Source organism: Zootoca vivipara, chromosome 15 (assembly GCF_963506605.1).
Source record: "Zootoca vivipara chromosome 15, rZooViv1.1, whole genome shotgun sequence".
NCBI lineage: Eukaryota > Metazoa > Chordata > Lepidosauria > Squamata > Lacertidae > Zootoca > Zootoca vivipara.
Window position 1 is genome coordinate 20052656 of NC_083290.1, and position 18498 is coordinate 20071153.

General features: G+C 42.5%; 1 protein-coding gene across 3 annotated transcripts in view; it reads left to right on the forward strand.

Moving 5' to 3' along the window:
* Positions 1-12300, forward strand: part of NTM (neurotrimin) — an 836512-nt gene extending 824212 nt beyond the window's left edge. For 2 of the 3 annotated variants that reach the window (XM_035139811.2, XM_035139813.2), the window contains 2 exons: positions 5711-5743; positions 9950-12300. In XM_035139811.2, the coding sequence (XP_034995702.1) occupies positions 5711-5743; positions 9950-10050 (134 nt within the window). In that variant the 3' untranslated portion in view covers positions 10051-12300. The remainder of the gene's footprint in view (positions 1-5710; positions 5744-9949) is intronic. The other variant, XM_035139812.2, reaches the window with a different exon arrangement.
* Positions 12301-18498: the final 6198 nt, after the last annotated feature.

Consider the following 18498-nt stretch of genomic DNA (forward strand, 5'->3'; position numbering starts at 1 on the left):
ACAGCATCCCCATCCCTGTCCCCATCCCCTAACCACTTTGACCATCAGGTTTTCCTACCCAAAGAATCATGAGAATAATAATCTGAAGAAATGACTCACAAAACTGCAGATCACAAGCTTTCCTGAAATCAGTTTAAACCTAGAATGCACATAACCCCTTCAATATTCCTATCATAAGTCTCTGAGCTCAGGGCTTATACTAGAGTAGTGCCAAACATCCTTTTTTTTATAAAAAAGAATTTCATGAGAAATGTTCTGGGTGTATTTATTTTTTAAGAGCCTCTTGAAATGGTTTGAGAATTTTGGATCACTCTTGATAATATTTGGCAAAATGACCTTAATTTTGCTGCTGGAGAATCAGGTAGAGAATAAAATTCCCAGCCCTCCAACAAATAGTATTGCACATTCCTCACAGAGAATCTATATCGCAGGGTACCTTTCCAGATGTTGTTGGACTCCAGCTCTTATCATCATTGTGCATACTGACTGGGGCTGATATGAGCTGTAGTTCAACAACATCTAGGATTCAGTGTGTCACACTAGGTCAGGTATCCCCAAACTGAGGCCCTCCATATGTTTTGGCCTACAACTCCCATGATCCCTAGCTAACAGGACAAGTGGTCAGGGATGATGGGTATTGTAGTCCAAAACATCTGGAGGGCCAAAGTTTGGGGGTGACTGCACTAGGTCATGGTTTGCCAACTTGTTTTGTCCTCCAGATGTCGCTAAACTACTACTACTGCCATCATCCCTGACTATTAGCCATACTGACTGGAGCTAATGGGAAATGTAGTAAGTGGGTCTAGTTATATGGGTGGTACTAGAGATCTGCAACATATGATTCTGAGTGCCCTCACCAAACTACAATTTCCAGGATTGTTTTGGGGAGCCATAAAATGAAAATTAATATTAAACCAGTATAGGTTTGCAGAGTAGATGAATGTATGCAGCGGGTGCTGGAGCGCTCTTCCCCCCCCACCAGAGCCAAGCAGGGCCAAATCTCCCTGACACCCACAGAGAGGAGCGCTGGGTTGTGCTGTGCTGGGGTCACCCCTTGCCAGCTTCCCTCTGTCTGCAGCCACTCCCCATGGGGCTGGTCTGTTCTGCCGCCTGGGCCAGGGTGGGGATCTCTGCAGAACAGGGTGCCTGGTTGTACCCCCTCAGATTTTTGCACCAGGGGCCACAGCCCCTTGCCCCTCCCCACGTTACACCACTGTGTGTATGGAATTAGAATGGGCCCAGTCTCTCCTTCTTCACTGTTCCATAGTTATGGTGGAGGTTTGCAGAAGCATCCATTGCAAGGGATTGGGACCAGAGAACTTTTTGGGTCCCTCCCAACTATGATTCTTTGTTGGGATCTGTTCCCCCAGCTCCCCTTGAAAGTGTATGGGTAGGCCTGCCTTGATCAGGGCTCAAAGCCATCCTATATTATGCAAGATCACAAGAGAGCTGCTACCCTGCCATGGAGGTAATCTTTATATAATTGTAGTGTTTAAAGCACATGAATGTCCTTTTTGCCACTGCCTGCTGACTGGGCTGACAAAATGATCAGCCACTGCCTTATTGATACTCTTGCAGCGAAAACAAAACAAGGCAGTACATTTAGAATCACTGCATAACATGTAACAAGGAAACGGCAGCGTTAATGAATTGATGGCATGGTGGCGGGGGGATGAATTTCAGCAGAAGGAGATGTGGAACTGGCAGAAAGTGGTCCCAAGTTGCACCATCTGGCAGATGAAGAGGAATGATTGTGAGGTGAAAGCATGCCCCAAATCTAGGTGTTTAAATAGGTCTGATGGAGAGAGAGAGAAAAAAAAAACAGCGAGCAGAATGCAGGCGAGTGAAGAATCCTAGCAAACTTGGCCAGCTCCCCAGCCTACCTCCCCATCTTCATTTGGAGAGAGAGGGTCCCAGGAATGGAGCTAACTTTGGTCCCTGGTCCACGGACCTCCATTAGATTTCATCACTGATACTAGGACATGAATGTGGTTTGTCTCTATCGATCTGCATTTCCTCCCACCTTGCGGAATCAACACTGGTTTGTAGCTGCCACATTCTGAGAAGCAAAACTTATTTATTAACTCATCTGTTCTTTCTTTCTTTTCCCCCTATTTCCCCGCCCCCTTTTTTCTCTTTCTTTTTCTTCTTCTTCCTGCATGGCTTCCTTGTGTGTGTCTTCTCCTCATGCCTCCCTACATTCTGCCATGTAAGTACCACAAGCTTATATACCAGCTCTAGCCAATTTTGCATTTTCCTATGAAAGGAGAATTAAGGGGTGGGGCAACAGGGCACCAGGGTAATCTATGCAACGGCTGTGTGTACATTTTTGTTTATTTGTTTGTTTGTTTATGCATGGTTTTTAAGAAGGTAGCTGGGAGTTAATTTTCTGGAGCATTATGGGAATCACTTGGGAGATCCAAAGCAGAAATGGTTGGAAGCCGTAGGCATGAGAGGTTTTGTAACTAATTGGAAAATGACCCAGCTATATTAATGTGATATAAATGATCTAGGGTTAGATTACCTGAAAGACCACCTCAGCCTTTATACATGAGCGGGATCATTTGGATCATGTGGGGTATGTACTTTCATGGGCACTTGGATGACAATATCTCATCTGTTCAAGTGAAAAAGTTGCTATTGGCTATGAGGCGAAGGATTGATTTCCTTGTTTGAGTGAACAGTATTTTAACCTTACTCCCTGCTTTTTTTTCATTTTAACTTTTGCATCCTTCTCTTTTGTGTGGTTCATGTGACACTAACAGGACAACTCCTCCTTAGTTTCTTTAGGCACCCCCAGACCAGATGTTTCTGCACCACCTATTTAGCTGTGTGTGTGTGTGTGTGTGTGTGTGTGTGTGTGTGTGTGTTGCATACAGACTGAACAGTAGCGTACAATTCATAATACAGGCTGTGCACTGACAACCCATAGCATGGGTACCATGAGTCATTACTCCTTACAACTGATCTAAATTATTCTATAACCTGGATTTGGAGTGAGAACACCCTTAACCAGGAGTGTAGTTGTGCCATATTCGTTTAGGTTTCTCTCTTCAGCCAAAAGCCACAAGATAAACCTACTTTCCTTTTTAGAGAAAAAGAAAGAAACCTCATGCTGCAAACCTTATATAGCATCTACCCAGATTCTACTCAAGGGGCAAACTTTTATGCTCTCTGGCTTTGCAAGTTCCTAGACCATCTTATTGTTGTCTGTGGCATGAGTTGCTTCTTCGTTTGCCAGATTGAGGAGGCCAGTGGATATTAGAGCTGAGCATATAGAGCTGAGTCTTCTGTCATTTCAATGTGTCAGGAAACATTTTGTCACACAGAAGCAAGCTGAAAGTATGATGCAGCAGATGCCAGCATCCCCCCCCCATTGCTCATGGTCCCTGCAAAGCATCTTGTTGCTTCCTACACCCCATCATGATTGCTTACTTCTCCTAAGTGACATCAACACAAAGCAATACAAAAGTGGCAGTGTGATCAGTTTTCTTTACAGCAAACCAGCTTCTTGGATTTATCTCTTCAGCACTCATCTACTTGTCCAGATCTAATACTTTGTACTCTTCCATCCCTTAGAGTATGACTGTTGGTGTAACTGGCTACTAATATGCAAAGTTTGGTTCCTCTCTGTTCCTCTCCCACACCTCGCAATATTAAGCTCAATTCACAATATTTCCACATTGCATTCTTTTAAAGCCCTTTCAAAACATCAGCATTTCAGTGCACATTTTGCCTAACACACACCTTTTATATTCATTTTCGCCTAATATACATTTTTTTCAAGCAATTACCCCAATATAAGTGGGGTGCGGGTGGCGCTGTGGGTTAAACAACAGAGCCTAGGGCTTGCCGATCAGAAGGTTGGCAGTTCGAATCCCCGCGACGGGGTGAGCTCCCGTTGCTCGGTCCCAGCTCCTGCCAACCTACCAGTTCGAAAGCATGTCAAAGTGCAAGTAGATAAATAGGTACTGCTACAGCGGGAAGGTAAATGGTGTTTCCGTGTGCTGCTCTGGTTCACCAGAAGTGGTTTTGTCATGCTGGCCACATGACCTGGAAGCTGTACGCCGGCTCCCTTGGCCAATAATGTGAGATAAGCGCCGCAACCCCAGAGTCGGTCACGACTTGACCTAATGGTCAGGGCTCCCTTTATCTTTACCGCAATATAATGCATTTTGTTTGTTAACGTTCGTGAATCAGTGCATTCTCGAGGACACTTTTTTGCAATATATGCATTCTTTTACACATTTTCTTTTTTTGGTTGGAGAACTGCATTGCTAAAACATAAAAATAGAGAAGTGTGGATTTTGAGGGGTAGCTGCATTTTGGTTTGCATCCTGTTTTAGGAAGTATGAATTGGGTAGACGCACATTCAAATGTGAAACAAACAAAATCTTAAGGATGGCACTCCTTAGCCTTTTCTTCGCCTAAAGATGTCCCACAAAGCAGTGGGTACAGATTTTTTTCTCAGGGTTTGCTCCCAATGCCTTTCTCATGAATGAGTATAGCCACAAGGCAGTAGAGGTTTAGGTTCAGTTTACCTTCCAGGTTGATGAGCCCCATCTGCCTCTAAACCATTTAGAGTATGAGATTAGTAATATTCATCTATTTTACAGGGTTGTTGTATGTGTTACAGCAAAAGGATCTGTGGGAATCCTCAAAATAATTGTAGAAGTGTGATGAGTCATCGCCATCGTCATCAAGCCTGCATCATAACACAATGCCCCGCTCCAGATACAGAAATCTCAGTCTAATAAACATCATACCTGCAGGCTCCCTCCTCTTCTCTTTCATGCATTGTGATTTTGTTCTTCTGGGGTTTCCTTCTATCTCACCCACTTTTTTTGGTGTGTGTGTGTGTGTGTGTGTGTGTGTATGTATATATATATATATATATATATATATATATATATATATATATATATATACCAAATATAAAAATATAAAAATCATAAAATATAAAAATCATATAAAAATATGATGCAAATATCAACATATACAGATGTTAAAGCAAACACTCCATGTGAAAGGCATCTTTCTGTAAGATAATTTATACTATAGGCACTGTATTTTAACATACAGCTGTTCAAAGTGTTCAAGAGCAAATGACACACAGGTTAATCAGGTGTGGGGATGTAAATAGGCATTGCTTTCCAATCTGCCCTGTATTTGTCACATTTGCATCCAACCCAAGGTTTGTGCATAGCAAACACAGATTTGCATGGCATCCCAAGTACACAAGTCAAGGCACTGTCTTTGACCTCTGCTCCTATCTATCTATCTATCTATCTAATCATCTCCATAGGCAGCAGTAGCATATTGATAACTTTATTTCATGAGGAAAAGTGTAGCTATTTTACTAATCTTTTACAAACGATTTGCAGTTGCACCAAGATCAAAGATGACAATGAGTTTTAAAAGGTCAGAAATCTTCTAGAGACGGTGATTATGAGCCTGGGTTATGAGCAACATGATGAAAATTGCAATGCCTGGAGCGTCTTATTTGCCATCTTTTAACCCTCTGTAAACTGTCTGCGACTGGAAAAGCATAAAACCAGCTTAGAGATAAAAACAAAGAGAGAGCCTTAGCAGAAGTTTGCAAGAAATCACAGCAGTGCAAACCGGAAGGTTGAAGGTGTCTCAGAGCAGGGTGGAACACATTGAGGGCCTTTTGTTTGCTTTATTGATAACTTCTTCTTTAATTTTGTAGAAGAGACAACCACACTTCAGACACCCTGGAAAGGTCAGTAAAACAATAACAACAGCAACCCACAAACCTGCTGCTGCTCCCCCAACTTCTGGCCTTGAACCTCAGCCATCCCTCTCCATCTTTCTCTGTTTCTTCTCCCTTCCCCCGTGGCTAAGCTAATATCAATGGTTCGAACGGCCCATCATTGGCCGTGTTGAATCTTTTGTCAGCTTTCGTGTCCAACCCTCTGCCTCCTTTTTGCTGAATACTTGAAGGCTTTCTGCCACCTGCTTTCAAACAATCTGCTTTGTAGCAAGTCTTCACCTGTCGCCAGTCATCCTTATTGCAGAATAATGTGGCTAGTCCTCATTTCTTTCAGCTTAATTTACAGATCTTCTTTACACAGCTTTTGCTTCCATTGCTGTGTGACCTGCTATCCTTGCTTTGCCACTTCTCCTAAGCCTTTTTTCTCCCAAACCCCCAAAACACATTCTATATATTACTCATTTGTGGCCTGAGAAGCATTGCAATGTTTTTCCAGTCTACCTTTATTCAGAATCTCAGGCCTCGTTTATACATACATTTTCATCATGCATTGACAGTGATATCAGAACATGGTTTGCTGCATATGTGAGTGGGTCTGAACATCTACAGCACCTAAATGCCCTTATCTCCTCACATCACTTTATGCAATGCTGCCTAGAAGAGAAGAGTCATTTTATACAGTCAGGTGCTGGCCTTAAAATGTACAGTAATGAATTTGAAGAGCAGTCAAATAATGTTATTTCCACATGTGCTAAATCCTGATCAAAATGTCCACTGCAGTTTTATTGTCTTAGTTGTAGTTCACAAAGCCAAAGGTATGGAGGTATTTCAGTTGTTTTATGAAGTAGGGTGTGCACTTTTGAGAGGTAGAAAAACTTAATGGAATATCTTTAGGTTTCTGACCAAATGGCATCCATATCTCCCCCTGCTCAGAGTGTCCCTCAGAATGGAACTTTTTCCAGCAAGCATTTACACCAGGCGTAGACAATGTGGTGTGCTCCAGATATTGCTGGACTACAATTCCACCACCTCTGACCATTAGCCGTGTTGGCTAGGGCTGATGGGAACTGTAGTCCAAAACATCCTGAACATCGTCTACTTTTTGATTTATACACCAGCTTAGAGCTGGCTACTATAAGCCAGCCTTAAAACTTTGCCTGGCGACGTTCTCCCTTGAAATTTGGAAGTCCCTGGGGAAAGGGATCCTCATCAGTGTGGAGAAGCCACCAATAACATCCCTCTGCATGCCTTAACACTCCAAAGTTGGCACCTGGATGGAAAACTCAGCAGGGTATTCCAGGCCAATCATTCTCAAATGATTTGTTTCTTTGTTCTCAGATGCGCTCAGTGGATAATTGATGCTTAATAGCTTTTTTCCTGGGAGACCACTGGGCCTGTTTGTTGGCCACTTTGGAACATCACATGCCTCCTTAATGAGCGCTAAGGAATTAATGTTGGAGAGGAGCCATTGCCAAGGCCAGGCTGGGCCACTTCGGCTCCTTTGTTGACTCTGCCGTCATTGATGGCTGTTTTGGCAGCAAGAGCTCCATTATCTCCTTCCATGCAGCTCTGTGCTTGGCTCCCTTGAATGCTTGTTATGAAATTTCAAAGGATCCAACTTCGCTTTCAAGAAACTGGTAGCTGAGGCTTTCTAGGGCTTCTGGTCCAGCTCCAGTGTGATAACGCCAATTGATTTAATGGAGATAGAAAACATTTGTGGTGGTGGTGTTTAATCATCAGTACAGATTTAATAGTAAGTTACAAAGTTGGGAGTTATGATGGGAAAACTATGCTATACCAGGAAACATGGCAGGTGCAAAAAGCAACAAAGTTTCTTGGGGCATCTTGGGGCATAAGAATTTGTGGACTATGGTCTCCTTCATCAGATGCATGAAGTGTTACCCTGATCTGAAAGTACATGGTTGGGAGGATTTAGTTATAAAAAAAGGATAAAGGGAACTCTGCAGGGAAAAACCAGAAAGTGATAATTTAGTGTTTAACAGTGGCAGTTCATAAAACCATTTTTGAAGACACAGGCATCCTGGCATGGGTAAGCCAATTATTGCATACAATGTGCTCGGAATCCTTTGTCTTGGTTCAATCCAAAAGTCTTTATATAGTCAGCAGGTTTCATGGCACAGTCTCCCTTTGAAATCGGCTGCTCCGGGGTGGCTACTTAAAGGTCATTTGCCGAAAAGCAGAGCGATGAAGAAATGGAAACAGGAGGCAGTCATGTAAAAACCACAGCGTTTTTTGGGGGGGGGTATCTGACCAGTATCAAAGGCACATTGAGGTGCATTCAAAGAAGGTGGTCTTCACCAGAGATTGAAAGGTTAACAAGGGAGGGGCCAGATATACCAAGTGCTGCCACCAGTGACACATCAGACAGTGATGGGATTCAGAACAGGCCCTCCCTGGAGATGCTCAGCAGACAAACAGGATGATGTGGGAGCAGACGGTTCTTTGAATGAATATGAATGAATTCAAACATATGAATCACATGTTTGGAAGCACACATCAAGAGGCTCCGGACCTCTGGGGGTTCAATTTCACCTTACATAGCATGTTGTGGTGGGGTTTAAAATGTCTCATGGTACATAAAAGAGATGGAAGTAAACTTTGCAAGACTGGCAAGGGAAGAAGCATTTGACTCAACAGAACTGAGCAATATGTTGGCAAATGTGCTTACAAGAGAGTAACGGTGGGGTGATTTGGCAGACTCTCTTTTCATCCTGGGTTTCTCCACCCATACTATTCTTTTTGCGTGGTTTGGCCATTAGTTTTCCAGTGTATGATGCTCCAAGGGTTCACTATGCCATGAAAATTTGATCTCATTCCTTGACGGGTTGTACCTCAGTGTTCAGTGCATGCTACTGTATGCATGCAAAAGGTCCCATGTTTGATATATGGCTTCTCCAGATAGGGCTGGGTGACCTCCCACCTGAAATCTTGGACATCTGCTGCCAGTCAATGTCTCAATGATACTGGGCCAAATTGATCGATTGCCTGGCTCAGTATAAGACAGCTTCCTTCATATGTTTCTTCAGGGTTATTTGTAAGCTGGAGCACTCCGATTTTTCGGAAAAGTAAAGGACTGATAATATACATAATATGCTACTTGTGCTATGGCAGGTCTAATAATATGGGGACTTCAGAGCAAGCAGGAATAAACCTCAGCCTGCATTACTCGCATTAGTGTTGAAATTCTAAATGGCTTAGGACTCAAATATATGAAAGACCATCCCCATCTCTTCTGCCTTCTTTGTGTGTTAAGATCTGCTGAGGGGAAATCTCTTGGCAGCTCCACCACAGAGAATAGCAGGCCGGTAGAGATATTTCCATGGAGGAGCCCCTAAATTGTGGAACTCCCTCCCCAACGAGGTGTGTCCGTCACCTTCACTGTGCAGCTTTCACCAAGGGCTCGTCTACATCTCCATTTGCCCCTCCACTGTGTGTGTATTTTTTAAATAATTGCATATCCAATTGTTGTAACCCTCCCTGGGACCTTATGGTGAACGGTGGGTAAGAAATATTATAATTAATAAACTTTGGTTCAGGTGTTATGACATGGGTGTTGTGAAGACTGGCTGATCAGATATGGTTACTGATGAAGAAAGGGGACAGTCTCTGGAAAATGTCATTGTTTTGGGTCCCTGTTTGCTAATAATAATAATAATAATAATAATAATAATAATAATATCATCTTGCCTTTTCTCTAGACTGGAACTCAAGGCAACTTGCACATATTAAAAAGAAATAGGTAAAATACAGAAAGCTACAAAAAAATTAAAGATAATTGTTAGAAAGTAATACAGCTCTAAGTAAATTAAAGCAACATAAAAAATGTGGAAAATAAAAACAGCACAGCACTATTAAAGCCCTTTCCTTAAAAAAAAAGACAATCAGTTCCCAGAAACCTGTCAGAATAAAACAGTCTTCACCTGTGAATGAAAAGACAATAAGGAGGGAGCCAGCTTCTCTAGGAAGGGAGTTCCAAAGTCGATGACACTCTCCCATATCCCCACCAAGCTTTTGTTCTTGTTTACTTGTTGTGCTCCTACATAATTAATAAATAAAATCGACTGACAGGGGTTAGTTTGGAGCCAGCCGTGGCAATAACAATAGTTTCGCCATAGCTGATAACAGCCTGTTTGCTTCATCATTCCATTGCTTATTATTCCATTCACTGACATGGTGCCTCCTGTCTTTCCACAGGCCCTGGAGCAGTGCATGATGGGAACAATGGCGGCTCAAGAAGAGTTGGCTGCATCTGGCTGCTCCCCTTCCTTCTGTTGCAACTGCTGCCCAAGTTTTGACCCTGTCAACCACGGCGATAAGATGACGATGGAGGAGAAGAAGATAAAGAGGAAGAAGAAGAAGAGAAGAAGAATATTACAATTTTTAAAAAATAATCATAATAGTAAGAGTATATTATGAGGAAATATTGGGAAGAGAGAAAGGGAATCTGAAAAAAGAAGAAGAGTCCAAATTGTTCTGCTGATGTTTCAACACAACTGAGTGTTTTGTTTTCTTTCTTTTGGGTTTTATTTTTCTCATCCACCCCCTCCCTCACCATGGACAAGGAATGCAGCTGTTGGGGACCAACCAGTGCATTTGGCTGAGTGACCATTGATCCCCATCTGCCCATCCCCACAGTAGCAAGGCAGCTGACTCAGTTTTTTCTTTTCTCTGAAATCTGCCCAACTGGAGGATTATGGTGTCGCCTATCCTGTGCACAAAATACGTCACAGTTCCCCCCAACCCCCCCCCCCCACACCTCTAGTCCCCTCTCCTCCTATTCACGGACTGCTCTGTCAGTTTGCTTCTTTGATTGCAGACTACGACGAAACGATGACAGGACCACAACCACTCTGATAAAGCAAACAGCCACCACAAGCAGCTTCAAGGAAAAGGGAAAACACGACGATGACCCAAAATCACATGATTGTTAAGACATTGATTCATTCTACTACATGGATGTCATGGATAATAAGGGATTCTGAGTCATTATTAATTTTATTAATTATATTTTCTGATATGAGACTAGAACTGTTAGTTCATAAAAAAAAACACAAAAATACAAAAAAGGAGGGAAAATGGGGTGGGGGAGAGAAAAGTATGTTTATTATTAAGAACAAATTGGCTAATGGGATTCTTAACTGGCTTACGAGGAGGTGGAATGTCAATGTCTCTGGCTGTTTATCAGATGGGTCTGGATACAATTTGACCCGTCCAGCAGAAGCAAGAGAAAGAGAGAGAGAGAGAGAGAGAGGACAAGCAAGTAATGCCTCCACCAGCATTATCAAGTTTTCATTCATTATTCTAGTGTTCAACTCAAGAAAGTTTTCCACTGTCTTCATACTGTTTGGAAGTACAAAGGTTGATGCTCACTGTATCTTGAGTTAGATGGATATGCTTATTCTTTTTATGAGCTATATATATATAGTATATATATATATATAAATATACATACATATATATATATAAATATTATAATAATTATTATTTTGTTAGCATCCTAGCACATTATTTCTCAGCCAGGTCCTTCTGCCGACATTACTGCATGATATATATGAAGTTAGGTGTGTATTGGTCTTTTCAGACACAAGGATAGAGTTTTATTGGTAACTGTGTAATTAATTCCTGCTTTTTATTTCGTTTTTCTTTCCTTTTCTTTTTCTTTCCTTTTTCGGCCTTCCCGTGGGTTATTTACATGTTGAAGACATTTATATAAAAAAAGAAAAGAAAAAAGAAAAGAAAGAATGAAAAAAAAAACAACTTAACAATTCTGCAGCGTCTCTTTCCATATTTGGATTTCTATAAATGGGGGGGAACAGTGGTGATTAAAACCAACACACAACCTTTATTTTCCCTGCGCTACACAGCTTTGGATAGGAACACAACCAGGACACAGAGAAAAATAAAAATAAACGATGTTTCAGTGAATAGTACGTCTTTTTGAAAAGAACCCTCCAACACACACACATGCACATACGCCATGTCTGCTAGAGAAATTGACTCACATCAGTTTTGTTCTCTCTTTTCCTTTTCAATGGATAGAACTGGAGAGTTACACCTTGATGACGGACGGTTTTTGGGGATAGCTCAGTAGATGGAGACCTCCTTTGTCCTTGATTTGTTTGGAGGTCAAAACTGGAGGTTGCATCTGACTTTACATTTAAAAGAAAAAAGAATATGTTCCATGTTCCTCTTCAGACTGATTGTGATACCTCATTATTAAGCTGGTTGTGGAAGAGATGTGCATATATAGCTAATGCAGCAAAACAATTCATCAATAAAACGTTGAACTTAAACTCTGATATAGGACAGATCTTGAAGGGCAGAGTGCAATGCCAGCTTAGCAGGGTGGTGGGGTAGGAGACCACCTGTGCAATCATGTTGTTTCAACACAGAATTCTGTTGTGTGCAGGTCTCAGTAAGAGTTCCTAGTTGGGTCTTTTTGCCCAGTGGCCATTAACTTGATGGTAGATAAAGAATGCATTGAAAAGGATATGTTGATGCAATGTGGCAGGAATGAGGGGAACCAAACATCTCTGAATCTTGCCGGGCTGAAGATAAATGGATATGATCATCAACTTGGGTTAGTGTTACTTCAATATTCAACAGTATATTTGTGTGTGTGTGTGTGTGTGTGTGTGTGTGTGTGTGTGTGTGTTGGTGTATCATGAAATGGTCCCACAAAAATGAGAATCACACTGCAGGTGACATGACATATCTTATTGAACTAGCAAGGCCAATGTTGTTTCCCTGCTTTCTTAATTCCTGTGGATCCTTAATCCCTCTTCCCATTGTTGTTCATGATTTCCTTGCTTGCACTGGCTGCATGGTGGGAATTTCATGCCCCCTGGCTCCTGCCTATCACCCTTCCCTTGAATATTTGCCCTCTGTTTCTCTAGCCTTACTCCTCATTCATCTATCATTGGGCTGATCTTCCAGCCTCCTAAGCTAGAAGGTTAACCTCGACCTTTTCATATTGGATTTCTCTTCACTATTGGCCTCAAGATGGATGTTGGACATGCAGTGGCTATGCACATATCAGTAAGTTATCAGAAACTCTGGACCAGCATTCCCTAACCAAGTACTATCCTCCAAATGTTCCAAATGACATTTACCATCATCCCTGGCCATCATAGTGAATAGTCAAGGAAGATGGGAGTTGTAGTCCAAAACCTCTGAGGAATAACATGCAGGGGGAGGCAGTTCTAAGCCTTCTTTCTTTCCCTTTCCCCCCTTTTTTCTTGTTCAGGGTTCTGATGGAGAAAGCAAGCAAGCATTTTAAGATCACAAAGTCTTCCTTCTTACAAGAGGCCTGCAAGTCTGATAGATCACATTCTCCTTCACAAGACTATCTTGGTCCAGCGAGAGGCAAAATTCTGCCTACTAGTTTGCTTCTGTAACCTTTCAGTCTTATTCAGGCATCCCCAATCTGCGGCCCTCCAGATGTTTTGACCTACATTTCCCATGATCCCTAGCTAACAGGACCAGTGGACGGGGAAGATGGGAATTGTAGTCCAAAACATCTGGAGGGCCGAAGTTTGGGGATGTCTGGTCTTATTTATACAGTACATACATACATACATACATACGTACATACATACTGCCCTTCATCACAAGATCTCAGAGCAGTTCCTTGTGGACAGCTGAATGATTGTAATTCTGCCCCCTTATTTGCTGGCCTGGATTAGACCATGACCTCCAAATCTGGACACAGCCCACCAGCCAGCCCTATATGTTGACCCACCACAGCTTGAATAAACCACCTTCCTTGATTACTGGCCTGGGGCTACAAAACCAAGCATATGGGTGATACCACACATAGCAGACCATGATACACTGTGTTGATCAGCTGCATTTGGTGGGCCACAAGCTGCATGGGACATCTCACAAAGAAATAACTGCTTCTTATCACGTAGGGAAGTAGTTAAATGGAGAGAAGTGTGTCCTTCAGGAGGGATGCCATGGAGTGCAAGATGCAGAATTGCAAGTAATGAGGTCTGGGAAACAGAGACATAAAGGTTACAACTGGGATTTTATTGTATTTTTTTTACAGTCCTTTCTCTCCACAGATGCTTAGATGTTAGTGCTAGAAGGGACAGTTAACCTCCTTGCCTGATCTCGTCCTTGATTGCAGGTCATAGACGTTTGATCAGTGCAGTGCAATGGCATTCCCTCTAGCTATAGTGGGTGAGCAATAGCAAAGGAGCAAAGGTTATAAAAGAATCTGTGTTCAGTGCACACTGCAAAATGAAAATCTTCCTCCAGATACTGGCTAAGTGACAATGTCTCATTTCCATCCACAAATGTAGCCAATTTGGTGCCCCACACCGAAGTATTCCTCATCAACGATCCACATCAATAGCTTTTGCCATGTGGAGGGCAGCAGGAAGACTCGCCACTCAATGACTCCATGGTGGTGCCCCTCCAGAAGTTATGGACTACAGCTTCCATCCATCCCTGACTGTTGATTATTGTGCTTGGGGATGATGTGAATTGTAGTCCAAAAAAACAGGTGGAGGGCTCCACATTGGCTAAGCCAAATGTTTCCTATGCAGGAGTGAATGTGAAGCATGAATAGCACAAAATGCAAGGAATAGATTAAGTTTTGCTGACATTTTGCTGACAAGGCCCCTGTGAGCCAAGCTGTATATTGCACTTGTGGGGGAATTCCCCTTGGGGTTACAAGTACGGAGGCTCACCCCAAATTCCCAGTCACTCAGATTCAGTCAGTAATGCATTACTAGACAGAGTGCAAAGAGTCTGTGAGAGCTTCCTACCAGGACAAAGTATGCATCATCTTCAAGCACCCCAGGACTTCACCATCTCTCATCCAGCCACAGTCCATGAAATGCAACCTACTTAACCCTTTTCTTTTTTTACTGAATGTGTCTGAACCCTCACTGTACCTTATATGGAGGGTGTGTATGTGTTTTTGTTTTTTCTTTAATAGTGTTAACTTCCTCTTTAACTGGTTCTTACCACTCTTGTAGTCAGGTCATATTCTTGTGTACGTGACACTCAACCTCGCTAATAATGGATCTAAAGGTAATCCCACCTCATACTTGCCAAGGAGGCCAGCAGGCCTGTGGCCAGGCTGTTGAATATTAGTAGTCCCTGTTGTCGTTGTCGTGGTATTACATTTATTTCCTGCCCTTCAGCTCCATCATGCTTCCAGGTGGGTTACAACAATTTAAAATTCAGAACTAAAAGCAGCTAAAATATTTTGCATTCACAAGAATGCATTGCATCCTGAATGGCACATCTCAGATGCCGAAGGCAAAGAGGTGCATCTTCAGCACTCACTGTAAGCTTTATAGTGAAGGTGCCAGGTGGGCAGGGAGTTCCACACCTTGGGGGCTCCCACAGAGAAGGACCTCTCCCTGGCCACCACTACTCCTGAACTTCTTAGGGTGGTGGGACTACCAAGAGGGCCCCATTCTGTTGATTTTGAAACCTGGGAGGGTCTGTAGATACTATTTCAGATATTTGGGGCCTGAGTCATTTAGGGCTTTGGGCATTAATGTAAGCACCTTGAATTGAGCCTGGAAATGAACTGGAAGCCAGTTTAGGACTGGCTGCCATTCAGTATGACTCAGATCATCATATAATGAGGTTCCTCGTGTATGATCCACATCAATAGCATTCTTCATTCTTCTCCATTTACCATGAATGACAAGTTAACACTTCCTCTGTTCTCCGTGCGCACAAACTCTGACTACAGAGTATTTGGTGTTTGCCCATTGGATCATTGACATTCACTTGCCACAAAATGTTGTGATAACTGGGAACTTTCTCAGCTTTCAGCATTAATTGGACAAATTTGTAGGATGGATCTATCAATGTATGTCACCCACAAAAAGACAGGGTTTTTTTTCCCCCAGGAAAAAAGAAACTCCTGTGTTCAGAGTCAAGGTGCTATATCCAACTAAATTCTACTCTGGAATGATTGTTCAACCAGTTTAAACCTCTAGTGCAGATACACCCAAGACGTTAGCATGCAGGTAGGGCTCTGACCTGATATCTTCTCCCTCAAAAAAAAAAACGCAAGCCCCCATTTTGCCCACCGTGAAACATGATCAACAAGGCTGCTAATGTTTGCCCTTGTACAGTTCCTGGGGTCCGTCCTCCCCGGTCCTTTTAGAAAAATGTATTTGTATATCCATATCATACCCAGAATGGAAGGTAGATCTGTGCAATGGCTTCAATCAAATAACAAGGTGAGCACATGTGTTCAGATTAAGTGAGTCCTTCCAAGATGAGGCGCACACACCAAACAGAATAGGATCATGGTCCAAAGTGTTGCATCACTTTGGGGTGGGGCCTTAGAAGAGCCATGGTGGAAGGCAGACAGGCTGGGATGAATGAGAGCTAGGGATTTTCTTTTAAGCACAGACCTGATACATTCTGCCCAGCTTTGCTCACTGGTGTGGATGGCAAGCAATGCCAGAAATAGCCATAAATGAAAAGTAACAACCAGGAATGTGCCAGAGGTTAATATGCCGGACATACATGCACACAGAAAAACATGATCTTTGTTACCTCTTTGTGGTAGAAGGCAGCTGTCCAGAAACACTGCAAGTTAACAGCAGGATCCTGTTTTTTTCTCCAACTCTTCATATGTTTACTCTAAATATGGGGATGGCAGGGAGCAGAAGGAATGATTTTTGAGCAGCGTATGACCAGATATATAGGTTTGACCAACAACTAGCACCATGATCAGCACTTCTCACTTTTCTTTCTTTCACAAAACCACTTCTACTTTTCTTAATAAGGGGAAGGGCCGTAGCTCAGGGGTAGGGCATCTGCTTTGCATGTAGAAGGTTCCGGGTCCAATCCCTGGCATCTGCAGCTTGGGCTGGGAATGCTCCCCCCCACCTGAAATCACAGAGTGCAGCTGCCAGTCAGTGAAGCTTCTCGCAAGGTTATTTCCGCCCTAGGAATTATTTCGTTGTGCTCAGCCCTTTGCTTCATTCGTCCTGAATTCAGAAGGCATAAATAGGACTGTTCCGCTAAATGGCTTTAGCCGAGTACCGTAGGAGAGCATTTGCTTTGTGTGCAGAAGGTCCCAGGTCCAACCCCTGACATACCGCAGTAAGGCTGGGAGATACTCATTCCTGAAACCCTGGAGAGCTGCTGCCAGTCTGTGTAGACGATACCGAGTCTGACCCTGTCACAGGCAACTTCCTATGTTTAATAAGCTCTTCTGAATTGCTCTGTGGCTTGGTAAACATTAGCCATTGCCAGCTCCTTATTATTCAACTCTTCCACCTTAAATGCCCTTTGAGCCTGGCCCCTTTGCGGCATTTGCAATTCTGTCCTTGTTGATGCTCCTGAGAACAGCCTCAAATAAGCCACATTATTACTTATCGCTCCTTTTATTCCCCGCAAGTTCAGCCACAAAAGTCCCCTCACCTGCACCCATTGGCAAGGAGATAGTTCCCCTTTTTGAATTATAAACCTTCTAAGTTCCCTGTAGTGTCACGTCGGTCACCCTCTGCTCCACCTTTCCTTGCTCTTGTGATAACAATGGCATAACAAGGACATTGGATGAAATGGTTCATAGTATTCTGTGGCTGTCTTCTCCTTGGACCTTTTATGCTGCCTGAGAAAAACTGTTGATGATTTACAATGAAAATGCCTATTTGTACAGCTGGGGATTTTGCTTGTGCATTGGGTAGGCTAGGGATGGACAAATTCATCTATTTCAAGATCTCTCATTTTCTCATTTTCCCAGTCTTAAGTTCAGTCCTCCACAAATGTTCCACACATCAGCTTGCAAAGTTTTAAAGTCCTCATCAAAATGCGCTGGTATTGTAATATGAACTTTATCCTAAAACAGTATACACATTTCTGTATGTCATTCTGCCGGATATACAGTACATAGATTTTTGCAAAGCATTTTCCTGTAATTTACAAATTTTTGAAAAGCAATTTTCCCTTATATAATGTGCTTGTATACCGTATATTATGCCTTTCTATGCACAATGTATCCTAGTGCATGCATTTTTATACACATTACTTGGCTGGACAACTACCGTGCAAAATTTGGAGAAGTGCAAATTTTAAAGGCTGTTCTTCGGTTCATGTTTTGTTTGCATATAATAGTTAAAATAACACACAAAAATGCATTATATTAGGGATAATTGTTTGCAGACAAAATGTGTATATTTGTCAAAACTGTGCAAAAGCACATTTATTAGAGGAAATTCATACTGAAATGAATTTTCACAAGAATTTAAAAAAAAAGAATCCAAATTTCTGTGGAAATGTGGAGAACTGAATTTAATCCTGCTAAAATAAGTAACTGAGATTCAGGCAGGGGCCTTTCCCAGCCCTACCTAGAGATGTCAGGAATCAGATCCCAACGCATGGAAATAATATGCCACTGAGCTATGGCCCTTCCCATAGACAGGGATGTGTTGTGGTACAGAGGCAGAGGGCCATTTCTTCTGCCTCCCCAACATTTTCCAAACTATTAACACGCGTGTTATATTTGAGCTTCCACACAATGTAAAAGCCATTTCTGGAAAACTAATGGAATGCAGTGTCTGACTGTTCATTCCAGTGTTTGATTCCAGAAATAAAATCTTTTTGAAGTCCCCTTAACCTAGAAAATTGTGGAAGAGACAAAATGTGAGGAAGCCATAGCTTCCAAGTCTCCCGTTTTTTGTGGGAAACCCCCGGATTTAATCTGTTTCCCACTGTTATCCTGAATAGAAAAGGCTCCATTTCAGGTACCATGTCTG